Here is a 17,329-nt window from a genome sequence, read left to right as displayed (position 1 = left end):
ACTCACACACTTTGCTCCACTGAAGGGAAGCCCAGCGATGAGGATCACTGAGTAACACTGTTCACACCAAAGCTTTCCGTGATAAGAACTTTTCCACCGCCGTGATTGTTTGAGACGCAGGTCAGGGATGATAGTCGTCGCCGCCGCCGCTGTGGACACACTCGCCTCGGTCCCTGGGGCTTCTGGGGGTTTACTTTGGAACTCTGTCAGTACGTGAGAGAAGACGGAGGATGGGGGGGAGGGGTGTTAACGGGCACTTAAAGCTGGAGGAGGCCGGGCGTCGCCGCCGCCAGCAGGAAGGCCAGGACGAGGCTCAGGCCTGCGGGCGGCGCCACCGCCGCCGCTGAGGAGCGGATGGACGAGGTCTTGATCTCGGAGGCCAGGAAGGCGGACAGCGGGACGTGGGACACCAGCGTCGGGGAGGCGTAGTTGATGAGGGAGTCGATCTTCTCGGCCTCCTTGCTGCAGGCTTCAACCTGCGAGACACGGAGAAGAAGCACTTTGAGATGGTTTCCACGACCTGAGTCGACGGAGCGTTCGCTCGCTTCGTCCCCCCCCCCCCCCCCCCCCCCCCCCCCCCCCGCCGCATTTCGCTCTGATTGTTTTTATTACCGACCGCCGTCTGCATACCAAGATGGTGGAACTTGAGATTATTCTCGGAACAATGGAAGAGAAGCTGAACCAATTTTCACAGAGAAATTGAACTGAAATTAAAATGAGATTAATTGTTCCAGTTAAATCTTTTCTAATAGAAACACGTTTAAAACAAAAGTCTTAAAAATTGAGAAAAAAACCAAAAACATGCAATATTGCTTAAAAGCAGCCAAAGTAGATAAAAAGGCCAGACTGTCAAAATGATCTCAAAATTGCTTAAAAAAACACTAAAAACCGCTGAAACGGCTGAAAAAGAAACGTTTACTATCCTGCATTGTAGTTGAAACGTCATAAATACAACATAAGATACAGATTCTGTGCATCGCAACTTTAAATGAAACTTTATCAGCCTCATCTCAGAGGTTCCACGTGTTCTGCCAAATTCCTGGCGACCATATAGGAATATGAGCTGGTGCATTGAGGAAGAGGAGGCTGAAGCAAGATTTGGAGATTTAACAAGTTTGACGTCTTTGGAGTTTCTTTACAAATGAAGTCGGCCTGAAACGCTGAGCTGCAACACCGGAGGAAAGAGACGCTGAGAACCGGTTTATTCTTGGTGAAGATAAAGAGACGATATTGGCAGAGAAACCCACAAAAACTCCCTCATAGATGACCGGGGGGGTTGAATCGGCCCAAAACGTTCAGAGGAGGACAAATATTCATGTTTGTGGAGCGTGGAAGCTTATTTTTCTCCTCCTTTTCATCTTTTCCTTCAATGCGATCTTGTTCTTTATCTTATTTATACCATTTATTCATCTTCTTTATCTCCTTTCCTCACTCGATTTTATTTCTTCCTCTTGTGCGTGAGGCGGTTTTTAACCAGGGTTCCTTATGGTTTTCTTCATCTTGTTCAGGTTTTATCTTCATGATAACCTTCTTCCTTCTTTGACAGATCGCCAGCTATGCTCTTCTTCTTCTTCTTGTGTTATTTTGAGACTCTATCTCCGGGTTCAGTGTCCTTGACCCCCCCCCCCCCCCCCCCCCCCCCCCGTCGTGTCTGATTGCTATTCCCTGCCCTGATGTGTTTCACCTGTCTTTACCTGGTGACAGTGGCAGATACGGGACTTTCCTTGTTTGCTGCTTCGTCTGTGTTTCAGCGTTGGTTGCGTTCCTGTGATTTCTACGCCTCTCGTGTTTCAGGCTTTTCTCTGGATTTTTGGGGACTTTCGGGCATTTTGGCTCTTTGCTTCACCTCGCCTCACCCCGCGCTTCTAATAAACCAAACTCCTGGAACCCAAACGACAGCGTCATGCCTCATGAGTCCTTCCCCCAATGTTTTTTATTAAAGATTCTCTTTCTCTGCATCTTAACTCAACCACTATTTACGGCGCAGTGCACTCCTGCATCAAAAGAGTTTTACTTTAATTGTTGGTGTACGTGAAGGGTTCAGACATCAGCAGATCTGCACAAACTTAGTTTCTGCGGGGAGGAATGTCACTTCACCACAAATCCGTGTGGAAGAGCCTGTTGCCTAGTAACAGTTTAAAGTGAAAGCCTGGCAAAGGAAACTGCCGTTAACCACCACCACTCTCACTTGCCAAGACTTTTCCGCGTTTGTTTTTTCCCCCTCCAGTCAGCTTGCACTGTCTGAATCAAATTCTTTTTTTTTTTTTTTTATATATATAATTCGCTGTGGCTCTGACTCGCCACATTTTAATCCAGGAAACGATGACGTCCCTTCAGTTATCACGATCAGGATTAATGACAAATATGATCTGATTGGATCGGCTGATTTTTCTATTTTAATGACAGCTGCTTCAACCTGAGCTGTTTGTGACAAACCGTTGACTGTCATCAAAAAACAGAAAACTTTTGTTGTCAATTTGGGTGTACGCTGAAAACGCCACCTTTTGAAAACGGCTCCCAGGCTGAAACTTTTTAAAAATGCTTCAAGTCTGAGGGAAAACAAAAGTTTGCCACCGTTTTCATGGAGACAGAGTGTTTTCAAAACGTTATGTTTGCCCCCCGTTTCCATGGAGACGGAGTGTTTTCAAAACGTTATGTTCTTGGCTCCGAGCACCGTTGTTATGTCGCCCCCAAAACACTACAAAAGTTTTCTATTTTCGTTTGTAAACGGAGTCCAAGTTTCTAGTTTTTAGTCCATGGTGGCCTCTGTTCTCCCTCAATTACCCCCGATTGTTGCCAGCTGTGCTTCATTCCTTTGTGTAAATTTTTTCAAATCTCTCTTTTTTTTTTTTAAAGAATGATTACCTGTTTTAGGTCAATGATTTCATTTGGACTTTTGGTTTGATGGCTTGTTTTGCTTTTTTTTTTCGGGGAGTGTTTTCGGTTTTTGCTTTTTTTTTTTTTTATTGTTTTATTGTTTTTTTGATTGTTTGTCTACTCCGTCCGAGTCCGCGGCAACACACTGCGATCATTTTCATGATGTTAAAGAGTGTAAAAGGAAAAGTGAAAATGTGTCATAGTGCGACGGGACCTTGCTGGGAGAGAATCTGAACAAAGTGCTGCAGGTGAAAAAGCAAACGCAGGTTGGAATGATTGAATCAGCCTGAAGGAAAATCCCAGAATGCCGCGGGGCAACTCAGACGCTCCCCGGCCCGAGAGACTTCGCTTCCTTCACAACATTTCAATAAATCTGAAATGCAAATTGACGAGGAGACACGCTCAATCTGCAGAAAATATTCCTCAGGCTGTGCGGAAAACAACCGGATGAAGAAATAACAATGTCATCCTCACTTGTCCGCCACCTGTTGCCCCTGTGCATACATTGTTTTGTATAACTACGACTTATTAAGAATCCCAATAGACAGTTGCCGGATTGAGACGTGGAACTTTTCAGAGCTGATGTTGATTCCAGTGAGTCACAGGAGGAAAAGGGCAGCGTGGACGACCCGTCTGTCCTCAGATTACACGCATGATAGGAAGTAACGAGTATTAAAGGTCTAAAAATGAAAAAAAAAGTAAAAAAAAAAAGGTGCAAACTTGTTATTATGCACAGCGACTGTATTAGCAAGGGGGACTAATGCGTCTGACCGGTGTGAACCGGTTCACCTGGGAGCAGAGACGCTGTCGTTAGTGTGGTGAGAAGCTTTTCTACTGATCAGGACTGTTTTTGTTAAAACCACCGAACCCGGGACCAAGGCAAGATCAGGACCAGAGAGTACTGAGACCAAAACAAGAACAAGACTTTCAGGGGCGGAAACCAAGAAAAGACCGAGACCAGAACATCCCGAGACCAAGACTTTAAGGGGCCAAGACCAAGAAAAGACCAAGACTTTAAGGGGCCAAGACCAAGAAAAGAACAAGACTTTAAGGGGCGAAGACCAAGAAAAGACCAAGACTTTAAGGGGCAGAGACTCAAGAAAAGACCAAGACTTTCAGGGGCGAAGACCAAGAAAAGACCAAGACTTTAAGGGGCAGAGACTCAAGAAAAGACCAAGACTTTCAGGGGCGGAAACCAAGAAAAGACCGAGACCAGAACATCCCGAGACCAGAACATCCCGAGACCAAGATTTTAAGGGGCCAAGACCAAGAAAAGAACAAGACCAGAATGTCCCAGACCAAGACAAGACCAAGGCTTTAAGGGGCCAAGACCATGAAAAGACCAAGACCAGAACGTCCCAGACCAAGAAAAGACCAAGGCTTTAAGGTGGCAGAGAACAAATCAAGACCAGAACATCCCAAGACCAAATAAAGACCAAGAAAAGAACAAGACTTTAAGGGGCCGAGACTAAGAAAAGACCAAGTCAAGACCAAGACCTTGAAAAAGTGGTCTCAAGACTCAGAAGCTCTCCATACTTCTACAATGACCCTCTACTTCTTTTACACGCAGACGAGTTTTAAGATATTTTCTGTGATTTTATTTTATTTTTTCAGAATCCATCTTGGGTTTTTTTTTTCTTCACCGCTTTGAATTTCATTATTTTCTATTGAAAGAAAGTATAAGCAGAGAGTCAAAGGGAATCAGTCAGACTCAAACACAGACACAAAGAACTTTTCTTCTAATGTCACACTGACCTGAGCTGCTTATAAAAGCTACCTTGGTGTTTAAAGGAACTGCATGAAATGGTTCGGGCTGGAAATGAGACATAAAGAAAAGCCACCTCGCGGCTAATCGCCGAGAGCGCGATGAAATGCATTTCTACATTGGCTCCACTTTCCACTTCTAAAATGCTGCTGCCGCTTAAAGGTCACCGTGTTTTCTTGTGTTCGAAAAGACCTTGAGCTAAAAAAAAAAAAAAAAAATGGATGAAAACTGAATAAGCGAAAGATTTGTGCCGTCATACCTCCGCTGTCCTCCCACAGCCCTTCGGTTTGCTGGAAGGGTTTTAGCCACTTCACTGAGCTGAACACGCACTTTCCCTCCGAGTTCTCCTCTGAAAAGATCACGACTGACAAAAACCCCTTCAGGGGACCCGGAGTGCTCTAAAACACTAAAACACACTGAGGGAATTTGGCATTTCGCCATTTTTTTTCTCCTGCTGTGAAGCGCCGTGTCTCTGGACTCAGACGAGGTTTCTACACTGATTCACAGACAACAAACCAACAACAACGGTATTTGGCAGGAGGTTATGGCGCCATGGCTGATGGGTGTATGGTGTATGCCTTAACGTCAAGTCTTCAAAGGCCCCCAGGGTGTTTAGTGGGTTTTTTTGGTGGGGGGGGGGGGTTTCATAGTGGGGTTACATGTCGTGCTCCAGGTTGGTAACCTTCCAGGACAGTGGCAGGCCAATCACTTAGTAGTTTAGAATCAAGGGGCGTGGCTTGGGGGATTTGGAGGCCTCAGGATGTTGCATGGTGCTCTGAAAAGGTAAAGTCTATGTACTCATCTTGTGGTGGGTGGGCTCCTTTCAGGGTTTGTGTTATAGGCCTGGCGACGTCAATTCAGTTTTATTGATATAGCGCCAAACATCATCTGTGACGGAGAAAAACCAACAACCAGGAAAAACTCCCTTTTAGGAGGAAGAAACCCGCAGAGGTGGAGACTTTCCGCTGTTCCGGTTTGGGGATGAGGCAGGGTGAGGAGGGTCTCTGGGCTCTGATCGGTCAAGGTTTTCGTTTTCACTTGAAAACAACGTCACGTAAACAGAGCCTCAGTCTCAGACCCCGTCCACACCAGCCAAAACGATCTTCATTCTCCCCGTCGTTCTCAAAAAGGTTTCCCGTCCATCTGCGTCTGCACGACACCACGAAAACTACTCAAAACGATGTAAAACATATGCCAGGCCTGTAGGTGGCGCTGTAACGCTCCTACAGTGATACACCGAATACATGTGGCCGACAAGCATCAGTAGTTTCTGCAAGTCGTCCGCCATTGTTGTTGTTTTTGTTAGGTGACGTCACCAGAGGGCCACGGGGTTGTGGGTCGAGAGGCGGGGCCATGACATCATCGTCTTGTGCGTCTCGTCCATCAACAGCTAGCTCACATCGAGCAACTTCAGTGTCGCCCAGGAACAATTCGCTCCGTTGACAGGAAGACACAGGGACTTTCCTCAGTCTCTGGTTTGCAGTTTTCCCAGCGCTCAGGTCCAGGAAGGCACTCTGAATACAAACAGTCACTGTGTCACTTCCACTGTCAAGTTGTCAAACCTCGCTTCACAAATTCTCGCCGTCCTCAAACCAGAGTTGACGACGTCTTCGTCCCTTCACGCTCTTTCCTTGCAAAGTATTTGCTCGCCGATGATCAGACTCCTTTGTGGACGTCGTTCTCACTGCTTTCAGCCATGAACTGATTCTGCTCTAAGATTAGATCGCTACCAGCAGCAGCAGCAGTTAAACAGCAGCCTGAAGACACATCAGCTCCAGATACAGAGCAGCTGTACTTTGGCTCTTTTAACCCACTTTCGGGATGACACACATAATAAACCTCGACCCGGTAGAATCACCGAGTACGAGCCGCTCGTGACACCAGGGCACCAGATAAGATTCTAATTTTGTGGTTTTATTTGCATTCACAATACGACGCATTACTTTTAAAGGCTGTTATAAGGGATGAGGGAGGCTACTTGTCTATCCGAGAGGATTCCTTTCATACGTGTACCGTAATTTCCGGACTATTGAGCGCAGCTGGATAAAAGCCGCAACATCACCAAATTTAAAAAGAAAGAAAAAAAATATATATTGGTCACACTTGTCTATAAGCCGCAGGTGTCCACGTTGTAACAGGGCATGAATTTCACTGTGGGATTGCGTTTTTTAAATTTTTTTTAAGAAAAAACAAGTTAGAAACACGGCTTCCATGGTGAGGCAGCAGACGGGGGAGAGAGAGAGAGAGAGAGAGAGAGAGAGAGAAGGCAAGAGAATTACAGCAAAAATACACAAACGCTGAGGGTTTTATCCCTGGTGATAAAGTACTTCATCGGTTATTTGATGAATGGGGTTCTGAGGAGTTACGTGATACACCTGAACGCATCACTCATGTATCGGCGCTCGTTAACCCGTAAAAATCCATAAATTAGCTGCGTTGTGGTTTAAGCCGCGGGGTTCAAATCGTGTGAAAAAAGTAGCGGCTTGTAGTCTGGATATTACGGTAGTTTTGTATGACAATGTGTGGTGTAGGAACAAGATGTAACAACGTCACAAGATGTAACGACACAAATTGTCATAAAATATAATGTAATAAAACCCATTATGTAATAACTGGTCGATAATGTAACAAAAGTGCTGAGCCCAAAATGGAAATTAAAAAAACGCAATAAAACCCGAAATGTAACAACTTGTCCAATAATGTAAAAAGATTTAACAAGAATTTAAATGTGATCTCAATATGTTTAATGCTTATCCATTATTTTGTAATGATGATTGGAGAAATAGAGAACAGAAGACTATAAACAACTTGGGCAAAAGCAATCATACATAAATACCATAAACTGTTTATAGATTTATAGAAATTGTCCAAACTTTTAGAAGTCATTCTTTCAGCGTCATTCAAACTGAAGCATTCAAACCCTAAATCATTGACTCACTTTGTGCCGAAAAATAAATAAAGAATTACACTATCAGGGGAAACATTTTAAGTATTTTTTTTAAATAAGTTTGAAGTTTTGGGCTCGGCATCTTTACCAGTTATTCCATTTTAGGTTATTATATTATATTTTATAACAATGAGGGTCGGTGTTACATGTCGGGCTCGAACAGGCCTTAGCCTTCGCACACGGTTTGCAAATGAAGTATGAATTAGGCTTAATGGTGTTTAACACGTACCGATACTTGGTATCGCCAAGTCGCTGAAGTTTAGTGCTCGTCCTTTAAAAAAGTGGTATCAGTGCGTGTGAAGTGAAGTGATCAAGCCTGTTGCTCATATTTATGTTTTAATATGTCAATGGCACAATGTGAAATACGAGCACACAGAGATAAAAGCATTCTGCACTCGGGTTTCATTATTTAACAGAAGAACAAAAGTTGGCAGTTGAGTAGAAATCGACCAGAATAAGATGCCTCGAATGAGAAACGTATTGAAAAGATATAAAACCCAGTTCTAATCAGACTGTTGCCTCGCTGCAATGACTCCCCTGAAAACCCTGACCCGCACGGCGGAAGCTGATTGGCCACGAAACGAACACGACTTTCCGAACAATTCGCCAACCAGCCGAAACATTCGCACAAGGACAAACCCGCAAGATGCAGAGTAAGCAATGGAAACGGCCATGGCAGTTCAGATTGCAATATTAAAATGAATACCAGAGGCAAGGTTAAGCTGCATCTGAGAGAAGTTAGCAGGAAAAAGAAAATCCACCTTTATTTATTTATGTTGTTATTTTAAAGCTTTTTCTTTTCTTTGAATAAACTTCTACTTTTGAGGATGTGGATCATTCTAAAGCATATTTACCTTAGATTAGAGTCTTCACTTTTCAAACTTTTATAAGGGAGAAGGGAGAAATTCTAATGTCTCGGTTCTATAATATTTGAAAGAGAAAATAAATGGAAAGTTGTACTTTTTTTGGGGGGGTTGAGATGTTTTACCAGATTTATAACTTTATCTAACATTTCTATGAATTTTCCACCAAATAAATGGACGATTTTTCTTTTTTATATATATATATATATATATATATATATATATATATATATATATATGCTGTATTTCTGAATATGTCTGCGCTATACGTAAAAAAAAAAATCATTCTTAGGTGCTAAAAGCTATTTTGTTCACTTTTAAAAAAAAATATATATTTTTTGTAAGTATCATGTTAAAATCAATAGAAATAAAACAATAAATGTCAAAAAGATCTTTTGAAATGTGCAAAACTTACCAAACTCACAACTTAGTAGTTTGAGAAAAATGTCAAAGATTGAAAAATTGTTTCTCTGGATGTTCCTCAATACATTTTTCATAATGTAATTTATTTTTCTCATCTGATACGAAGCTCCTGTAAGATTTGACATTAATGTATTTTGTATTTGTCATGAAGTTACAACCGTCAAATAAAGAATAAATTGAATTCTAAAAGGTTAAAATTACCATTAACCGCCTTAATTCGTAGACATCTGCTCAACTGTTAATTGACTGTCTTTTGTTGTAAAAAAGCCAAACTTTATTGATAATTCATTATAGCGAATAAGGAAGATAGGATCTAATTAATTTGTGCGAGGACAGCTGTGCGCTGTCAACAAGGATAAATAAATGTTGTATACAGCGTGTTCTCGCATTAGGAGTCTCATTTCCATAAGCAGAGGTTGTCATTGTCTCCGTGCGACAAGAGGAAAAGGTAAAAAAAAACAAGAAGACGGGGAGGAAAGACGACCCGAAGTCGGTTTAAACTGGATGTAAAGCAGAAGCAGGGATCAGGATGAAGTGAGGAAATTAGTGGAAATTAGAGACAAGAGGCGAACGTGCTGTGCACGGAGAGGAGGAGAGAAATCCCTCTGATAAACATGGCCTCCGGCTACGTAAAGAAACTGCTTCGGTAATCGCCGCGGCCTCCCTGACATGAATAAAACCTGCAGATTATTTTTGAGAAGAGCTGAGATCCTCCGCAAATCGCAAGGAAACCGCTTCATTCCCGTCTGACCATCGTTTTTTTGGGATTAAAAAAACGTTTTGAAAACACGCATTGTTCAACCCCTCGCAGTGTGTGATGACGCCGGATCAATCTCAGAATTTTAGGAATCTGGGTGTTGAATTATAAAGGTTATTGTTGATGTTAATAATAATAATGTTATTGATTTTACTGTAGGTTATATTTATAGTGTGCTCCTGCTCGTTGTGTTTTCTGTATAATGTGTTCCATAATGTTTTTAATATCCGCAGGAACTTTTATGAAAACAAGTCTTCCATTATAATGGTCACTGCAAATATAAATTTTTTTTTTACTGTATGTTATATTTGTAATGTGTATTATTATGTTGTGTTCCTGCCCAGGGGCTGCAGATGGAGAGTAGCGACTGTTAAAATCTGGTGCAAATCATCTTTTCTTTCGGATGAATGTTTTCGTACATGGTCCCTGAAAAATATACTCAATAAAGAAATAAAATAAACCACCAGCAAAATGTCACGCGATTACACCAGCTGCTGGCTTGGGGGCGCTGTTGCCCGAAACAAACCCTGACCGGAGAGGAAGTGAAGCAGAAGCACGGCTCACTGATTGGTCCGGACTGAAAGAGGAAACCCCGCCCCCTTTAGCCGGTGGCGGCTAAAGGCTAATTAGCCCGTGGCTAATGTGTAGCCACAAACAAGTCTTCAGACCAGATATCAATGTTGTTTACTACCCAGAATGCATTGCTCTCTATGTAACATTTCGGAAATGTTCTATCGCCACTGAAAAGGGGAAAAACACAACTTTTGGAAAACACCCCTACACCTACATGGAAACGAGAGAAAATGCAACTTTTCTAAAATGCTCAGTGGAAATGGTGGGAAAAGCGACTTTTTGAAAAGGCTCTGCCTATGTGGAAATGAGAGAAACGCAACTTGTTATAAATACTCAGCAGAAACGGTGGGAAACGCAACTTTTTTAAAATGCTACGCATCCATAGAAGCGAGGGAAACGCAACTTTGTACGTAGTTTTAGAGTCGACAGTCACTGTAATAATCCATCGTGTGTCGTTTCATTGAAGAAATAACCCCAACAGCACCCACTAGTGGTCCAACATGAAAACTTTTTAGCGTTTTTAGCATTTCTGTGTAAATGGACATTGTTTTCAAAACATATTCCCTTGAGACATTGTGTAAACGAGGCCTCACGGAGAGCTTCTTGTAAAAAGTAATTAATTTGACCAAAGTTTCATCACAGGCGACGTTTAGCCATGAAATCAGTACAAACCCGCTGCGGTTTGAAAAGGTTAGCCGAGACCACCGCGTTCAGAGTGCAGTCGACAATACACAGCGGCGACAATAAAATAACTGTAATGAAGCAGAAGCAGGTGAAATGATACGTTGGGGGAGACAGACGCGTCCTCCCCCGCATGCTACCGCGGAATGCATGAATATTGATGGCCACGGGGAGCGGCGGCTAATTAGCCGCTTTAGACACGGCTGGCATCGAGGCGCCGCTCGTGCGCCGCTGTTTACACGGCAACAACGAGAAACAAATTTAAGAATAACAGCTCCTGTTGTCAGAAAATGGAAAATTAAAGTTCCTAACAGACTGTGGTGAGTAACTGCCGTTAATAAAGATTAGCACGAAGACACGTTCAAGCTCATTGGTGTCTAAATTAAAAGCCTTGAATACGACGTGCGGTTTTTATATATATATATATATATATATACCTGGATATAGATTTTTTCTTTTTTATATTTATATGTATGTGGATAGATGGAGTGTATATATAATTGCTTGTATATGATATATTGAAAAAAAACATATATATATATATATATATATTACATTAAGATTTATAATTAATTATAAATAAAAAAGTGTTTTGCGATTGCTCCAGCAGTCAAAGCGCTACATAAGTGAAATCCATTTTAGGAGAAACTAAAACAACAAAAAACGCTACATCAAATAATCGTAAAAAAAGATTCTGTGTGTGTACGTGTGTGTGTGTTACCTGCAGCGGGGTGGGCTGCTGGTCCACCGGGGCGACCAGCACCACCAGCTGGTGGTCGATGCTCAGGTAGCCGAAGACGTCGCACTGCGGCACCGAGACGTGAAGCCGCAGGATCTGGAGGACGTCGTGGACCGTCACCGGCTGGTTCTTGTTCAGCTGCGCAGCACAAAACAGCACGTCAGGACTCACATCAAAATGTTTTCAAAAAGTTCCCCCGCTTCAATCGGAGCTCAGGCGTCAGTCTGCTTTTTATTGGATAAATTAGGAGGAGCGTCGTTAGAAACACTGACGCTGCCCCTCGTATGTTTGGTACCTGCGTTGTCAAGATTTGGCCACAAGGGGCAGTGTAAAGCAATCAGAGTAATGCGCTACCGTAATACCCGGACATCGTTTCGGCTAAAAAAAAGCTATAAACGATGCGTTTTTCATTTGAAATGTCATGTGGAGGATTTCTACGTGACGTCAGTCAACGTTCCCAGTCGTTTGCGTTCTTCTTTGGAGGAAGCAAGATCAAACTAAGACTGTCTTTTTTGGGTTACAAAGGTCTTTCAGGTAGAAGATTGGTAAACGGAAGGGGGGGGGGGCGTCACCCAGCGGCTGAAGCTCCGCCTCCAGACTCACAGCATCCCTCTCAGCAGTTCAGATTGACGCTGTATCAACGTACTCGAGCGCGGGGATTACACCCAAAAGAGGCTTTGTTGTCTAATTAGGCGGATCTGAACGAAACGCTGAACGACTTATTAGCTGCGAACGTGTCGGCGCTCAGCATTAGTGGGCGTTAGGCGTTAATGCTGCTGGTTAAGGTGGGCGGCGCTGAGAGGGGCTCCAGGGAGGAGCGTGAGAGGAAGAGGCGGGTAACGGTGGAAACAACCCACTTCTGGACGTTATTAGAATCATTAACGAAGAATCTTGTACCTTGAAATTGGTAGATATTGTATAATTCAAATTATTTGAAAAAATAATTATAGAAATTATAATTATATTTCAGAAATATATTTTTGAATTAAATAAAACATTTAAATTAAATAATCAAAATCTTAAAAATAAATTTTTAATTTACATTAGAAATTAAAAATTGTAATTTTAATTTTAAAAATTAAAATTAAAATTGAATAAAAATTATATTGTAGAAAAAAATAATAGAGAAAATTATTTCAGAGGATTGGGAGTCTCGGTAAGAGGTTGTGTGAGAACTAATGTTAAATATAGATGGGTTTTATTTTGGGGAGTCACGATACAGAATGGATTGAGCGAAAATTGCATAAACATCTGTTGTGTTTCAAAAAACAAACAAACACTGAAAGGTAAAATAATTAAGGGTTGAAATGCAAAATGAGTGAAATCTGAAATGCATAAGAAGAATGACTTAAATGTTTTTTTTAATCTTTTGTTATTCAGTTTTTTCTCTTCTTATGTATTACTGGCGTTCAGGGTTAATTCATGGATTTTAAGGAAAGGGTAAAAATAAGCCTCGACTTTAGCCGACAATCATTCATATTACAGATTGTAAAATAAATGTGTGAGAAAATGGATCGAAGGATTTTGAGTAATTCCAGATGTAAATGAGTTCAAATCTTTAATCCTGACGATTAATCCGCATTAATTTGGACTTTTCCTCATTTTTTAATCAGTTTTGGTGGAAAATATGAATGTTTATCCTCAACACGCCTCCTAACTTACCACACCTCCCTCTTCCTACTGTCTATTTCAATTCCTAAGCAAAGTATATACAAACACAACAGGCTGCAGGGCTCCACTGCTTCTTCCCAGAGTGTGAAAGTAATAAATTCCTCCTGGAGGAAAAGGTTTTTTTCATGTGCCTCACGTCGGCTGAATTCTTTTTTACCGAGCGAAACTGAATCTTCTCTGCAGGTCGACGAGGTGAAACAACGAAGCCGAGCTCACTGACAATCTCACATGTTTGAATAAAAACGAGCTCATAAAGTCTAACGGACTGGGATCGTTTCCACCCCCCAGGCAGGAGACGCGTCACGTGTGTTTTACATACTTTTTATCTGCAAAAGTGAAGAAACCTCTTGATATTTTTATTTAGATATTTTTTCCCCCCGGGGAAACAAACAAAAGTACATTTGTATTAAAAGTCATCATGTTTTTTCTCTGATGAGAATATGTGTATTAGTGAGCGGCAGACGCTGCCTGAATGAGGCGCTGGATTTCTACTTCCCCCAAGTGGCGGCATGTGGAATTACACCTAGAAAAAAAACAACTTATCCGAGTCTCATTACATTTAATAGTATTTTTTGTTTTATTTCCTGAATAACAATGATAACAAATCCTCTTTTTTTTCTTATTAGTATGTTTTTATGCTCCTCACTTGTTGCACTTTCAGATTCAAGAAAGAAAAATGTAAAGTGCATTACAAGTAAAATGTATTCTTATTCTTATTATTATCATAATTAGTATTATTGTTATCATTATTATTATAATTATATCATTATTAATAAAGTTATTCAAACATAAGGCCCATGGGCCAAAACCAACCCACAAGAGGCTCCAGGCCACAAGCTATAGGAGAAGTTTTGTTTTTTTATATTTTACTGTATTTTGCATTGGAAAGTTTTATAAAAATTAGCTTTATGTTGAAACTGACATCATTTTCCAAAGTATTTGTTTGGTTTTCACAAAAACATCAACATTTTCATTACATATACTGTAATTTTGAGACCATAAGCCGCTACTTTTTTCACACTCTTTGAACAATGTTGTGGCTAATTTAAGGATTTTTATGGGTTAACGAGATTCATACCGCCGGTACATGGATGATGCGTTCAGGTGCATCACGTAACTCAGACCCTTCTTTTTTTTTCCAAGTATCTCTACTATCTTCTCACATCAAAACTCCAAACAAACGGTATTTTCAAAAAGTTTCGTTTTTTCGCCATTTCCACAGAAACGGGAGTCGTAGCATTTTCAATAAGTTGCACTGTCAAAAATGTGCATTTTCAAACCATTTCCACGGAGTCGTAGCATTTTCAAAAAGTTGCGTTTTCCACCATTTCCACAGAGACGGAATCAGAGCATTTTCAAAAAGTTCCAGCTTGGGTAGCCATTTTCAAAAAGATGCACTTTCAGTGACTCCAAGCGTCGTAAACAGACCCCTGACATGCAACAACATTTTTTCATTTTCACACATTACTGTGTAAAAATTTTTTTTAAATGATGCCTTCATGTGCATCTCCGACCTTTCTTTTTTTTCCTTTTTAAATCTGGTGGGTGTGGCTTATGTTCAGGTGCACTCAATAGTCCGGGTATTACGGCACTCTGCGCCACAACAAAGAAAAACTATAAAGTTTAAATTTCAAGGTTCTTTTGACACTATTTTCCCACTCGAAACCCCTGACTTTTCGAAAACGTTGTGTTTTCAGTGTCTCCGAGCGACATTGTGGCGTAAGCGGAGCCTCTGATTCGCTCCTGATCACATGGTTGCCGTACCTTGGAGAAGGTGTTCATCTGCTCCTTGTTCCAGAGGATCTGCAGCATGCTGGCGCACACCGGACAACAGGCACCTGCGAACACAGCAGACGTCACCGTCATCACCGTCATCACCGTCATCACCGCCACCCGCCACCCTGCTCGCACAAAGCCCCGCCCCCACCCACCTGGCGGCGTGACGGGCTGGCAGCCCGGCGTGGAGAGAGGCGGGCAGGGAACGAAGCTGCACGCCGAGTCGGGCGCGCCCTCGGACACGGCGCCCACGGCGTGGCAGGGGCCCTGGTAGTCCAGCGCCACGCGGTCGGAGAAGGCGTCGCACACCGTGTCGTACGTCTCGCCGTTGTGGCCGCAAACCTGCTGCGACTTCCTGCAGGCGTCCTGAGGAGAGACGGGGGACGTCACACACTTTTATGATGCCACACACACACACACACACACACACACACACACGCGCATATGTGCGCACACACACACGCAGGAAACGCACACACAGACAAATACACGCACACATAAACGGGCACACGCACGCACGCACGCACGCACGCACACACACACACACACACACACACACACACACACACACACACACACACACAGTCTCATTAACGTTCCTCGTCAGGCTAATCGGTGGAAAAGAAAGTTTTCTGTTTATTCCCAGACGTTTATCCTCCAAACAAAATCAATCATCAGCAGTAATAAAAGCTGAATCCAGAGATTCTGAACTTTTGGCAGATTTACGCTTTAATAAAATCTCTGCTGCAGGATTCATCTGAGGGACTTTGAATCACAGAGTGAAAGAAGTTGGTCAAACCAGCAGGAGGCCGCGCAGCAGACGACTGAAAAATACATGCCAGGCTGGAAGCAGCTGCTTCACCCCGCCCCCTGGCTCTGGCCACGCCCCTGGCTCTGGCCACGCCCCCAGCACCCACCTGGCAGTGGCCCATGTAGGCCAGAGTCTTCCCGGCCTGCTGCAGGTGACACAGGCTGGGGTGCACCAGGCCGTCGGTGTCGCACGCCGGCTCCACGCTGTTCTTGTCGCACGCTGCCGGGCGGCCGACACACTGGTGCTGCGGACAGTCCGAGGAGTCGCTCAGACACACGCGGTACTTCGGGACGCACCTGGAAACACAAACACACGCTTTACCTCGCTCTGTGGATCGGAACACACCTTACGTCCGGCAGTACATCCAGTGCATCTCGCGCCACCAGGCTGTGGTTGGTGAGGTGGATCAGTGGTTCACACTGTCACGTCACAATGAAAACACCCTGGTTTGATTCTGAGGTTCTCCCTACACAGTCTGCATGTTCGACCTGAGCACCTGCCGGCTTCCTTGCGGAGCCTTCCTTGTTAGTGTTTGTGTGTGTGTGTGTGTGTGTGTGTGTGTGTGTGTGTGTGTGTGTGTGTGTGTGTGTGTGTGTCCATGTGTGTATGTGTGTGTGAATGTGTGAGTGCGCGCTCGCGTGTGTGTGAATATATGCATGCATGTGTCCATGTTTGTGTGTGAATATGTGTATGTGTCCGTGTGTATGTGTGTGAATGTGCATGTATGTGTGTGTGTGAATGTGTGTGAATGTGCGTGTATGTGTCTGTGTGTATGTGTGTGAATGTGCATGTATGTGTGTGTGTGTGTGTGTGAATGTGCGTGTGTGTATGCGTGAATGTTTGTGTCCATGTGCGTGTGTGTGTGAATGTGTATGTGTCACGTTGTGTGTGTGTGTGTGTGTGTGTGTGTGTGTGTGTGTGTGCATCATCACAGACACACACAGCATGACACCAGTCCCACGATTCCGATTCCAATCAAAGAGCAAAAGCAACAGGAGCAAACTTTGTTCCCTCTAAACACACAAACGCGTTTCAAAGCCCTCCTCTGTTACCGTAGCAACCGGCAAGTTTCCGAAGCACGCGGACCAATCAGGTGTGGAGAAAATATGAGTTGGCTCGCTCACTTTGCTGCTCACACACAGAACAAAGGGTGTGTGTGTGTGTGTGTGTGTGTGTGTGTGTGTGTGTGTGTGTGTGTGTGTGTGTGTGTGTGTGTGTGTGTGTGTGTGTGTGTGTGTGTGTGTGTGTGTGTGTGTGTGTGAGACTGAGTAAAAGCCTAATTCTCTGGACAACAAAGACAATAAACTAACACTGTGCAGTTTTTAATGTTTTTTAAAAAGGAGCTCCTCGTCCTGCAGTCCAGCTCTCTGAAGTTAAACTGTTCTGTGTTTTTTAATCTGATTCTTTTCTCCTCTAACATCCCAAAACCTCCGAGTCCCAAAGTGC

At 43.0% G+C, this 17,329-nt stretch overlaps 1 protein-coding gene across 1 annotated transcript in view; it reads right to left on the bottom strand.

The window, feature by feature from the left end:
* Positions 1-17,329, bottom strand: part of reck (reversion-inducing-cysteine-rich protein with kazal motifs) — a 64,100-nt gene that overhangs the window by 96 nt on the left and 46,675 nt on the right. The window contains exons 17-21 of the mRNA XM_080489851.1: positions 15,990-16,179; positions 15,228-15,438; positions 15,061-15,134; positions 11,608-11,763; positions 1-476 (exon numbers count right to left, since the gene is read on the bottom strand). The exon at positions 1-476 is cut by the window's left edge and continues 96 nt beyond it. Of these exons, the coding sequence (XP_080345977.1) occupies positions 258-476; positions 11,608-11,763; positions 15,061-15,134; positions 15,228-15,438; positions 15,990-16,179 (850 nt within the window). The 3' untranslated portion in view covers positions 1-257. The remainder of the gene's footprint in view (positions 477-11,607; positions 11,764-15,060; positions 15,135-15,227; positions 15,439-15,989; positions 16,180-17,329) is intronic.

Source organism: Lipophrys pholis (genome assembly GCF_963383615.2).
Source record: "Lipophrys pholis genome assembly, chromosome: 20".
In the NCBI taxonomy this organism is placed as follows: domain Eukaryota; kingdom Metazoa; phylum Chordata; class Actinopteri; order Blenniiformes; family Blenniidae; genus Lipophrys; species Lipophrys pholis.
Note: the sequence above shows the minus strand (reverse complement) of the source record. Positions and strands in the feature narration are given on the sequence as shown.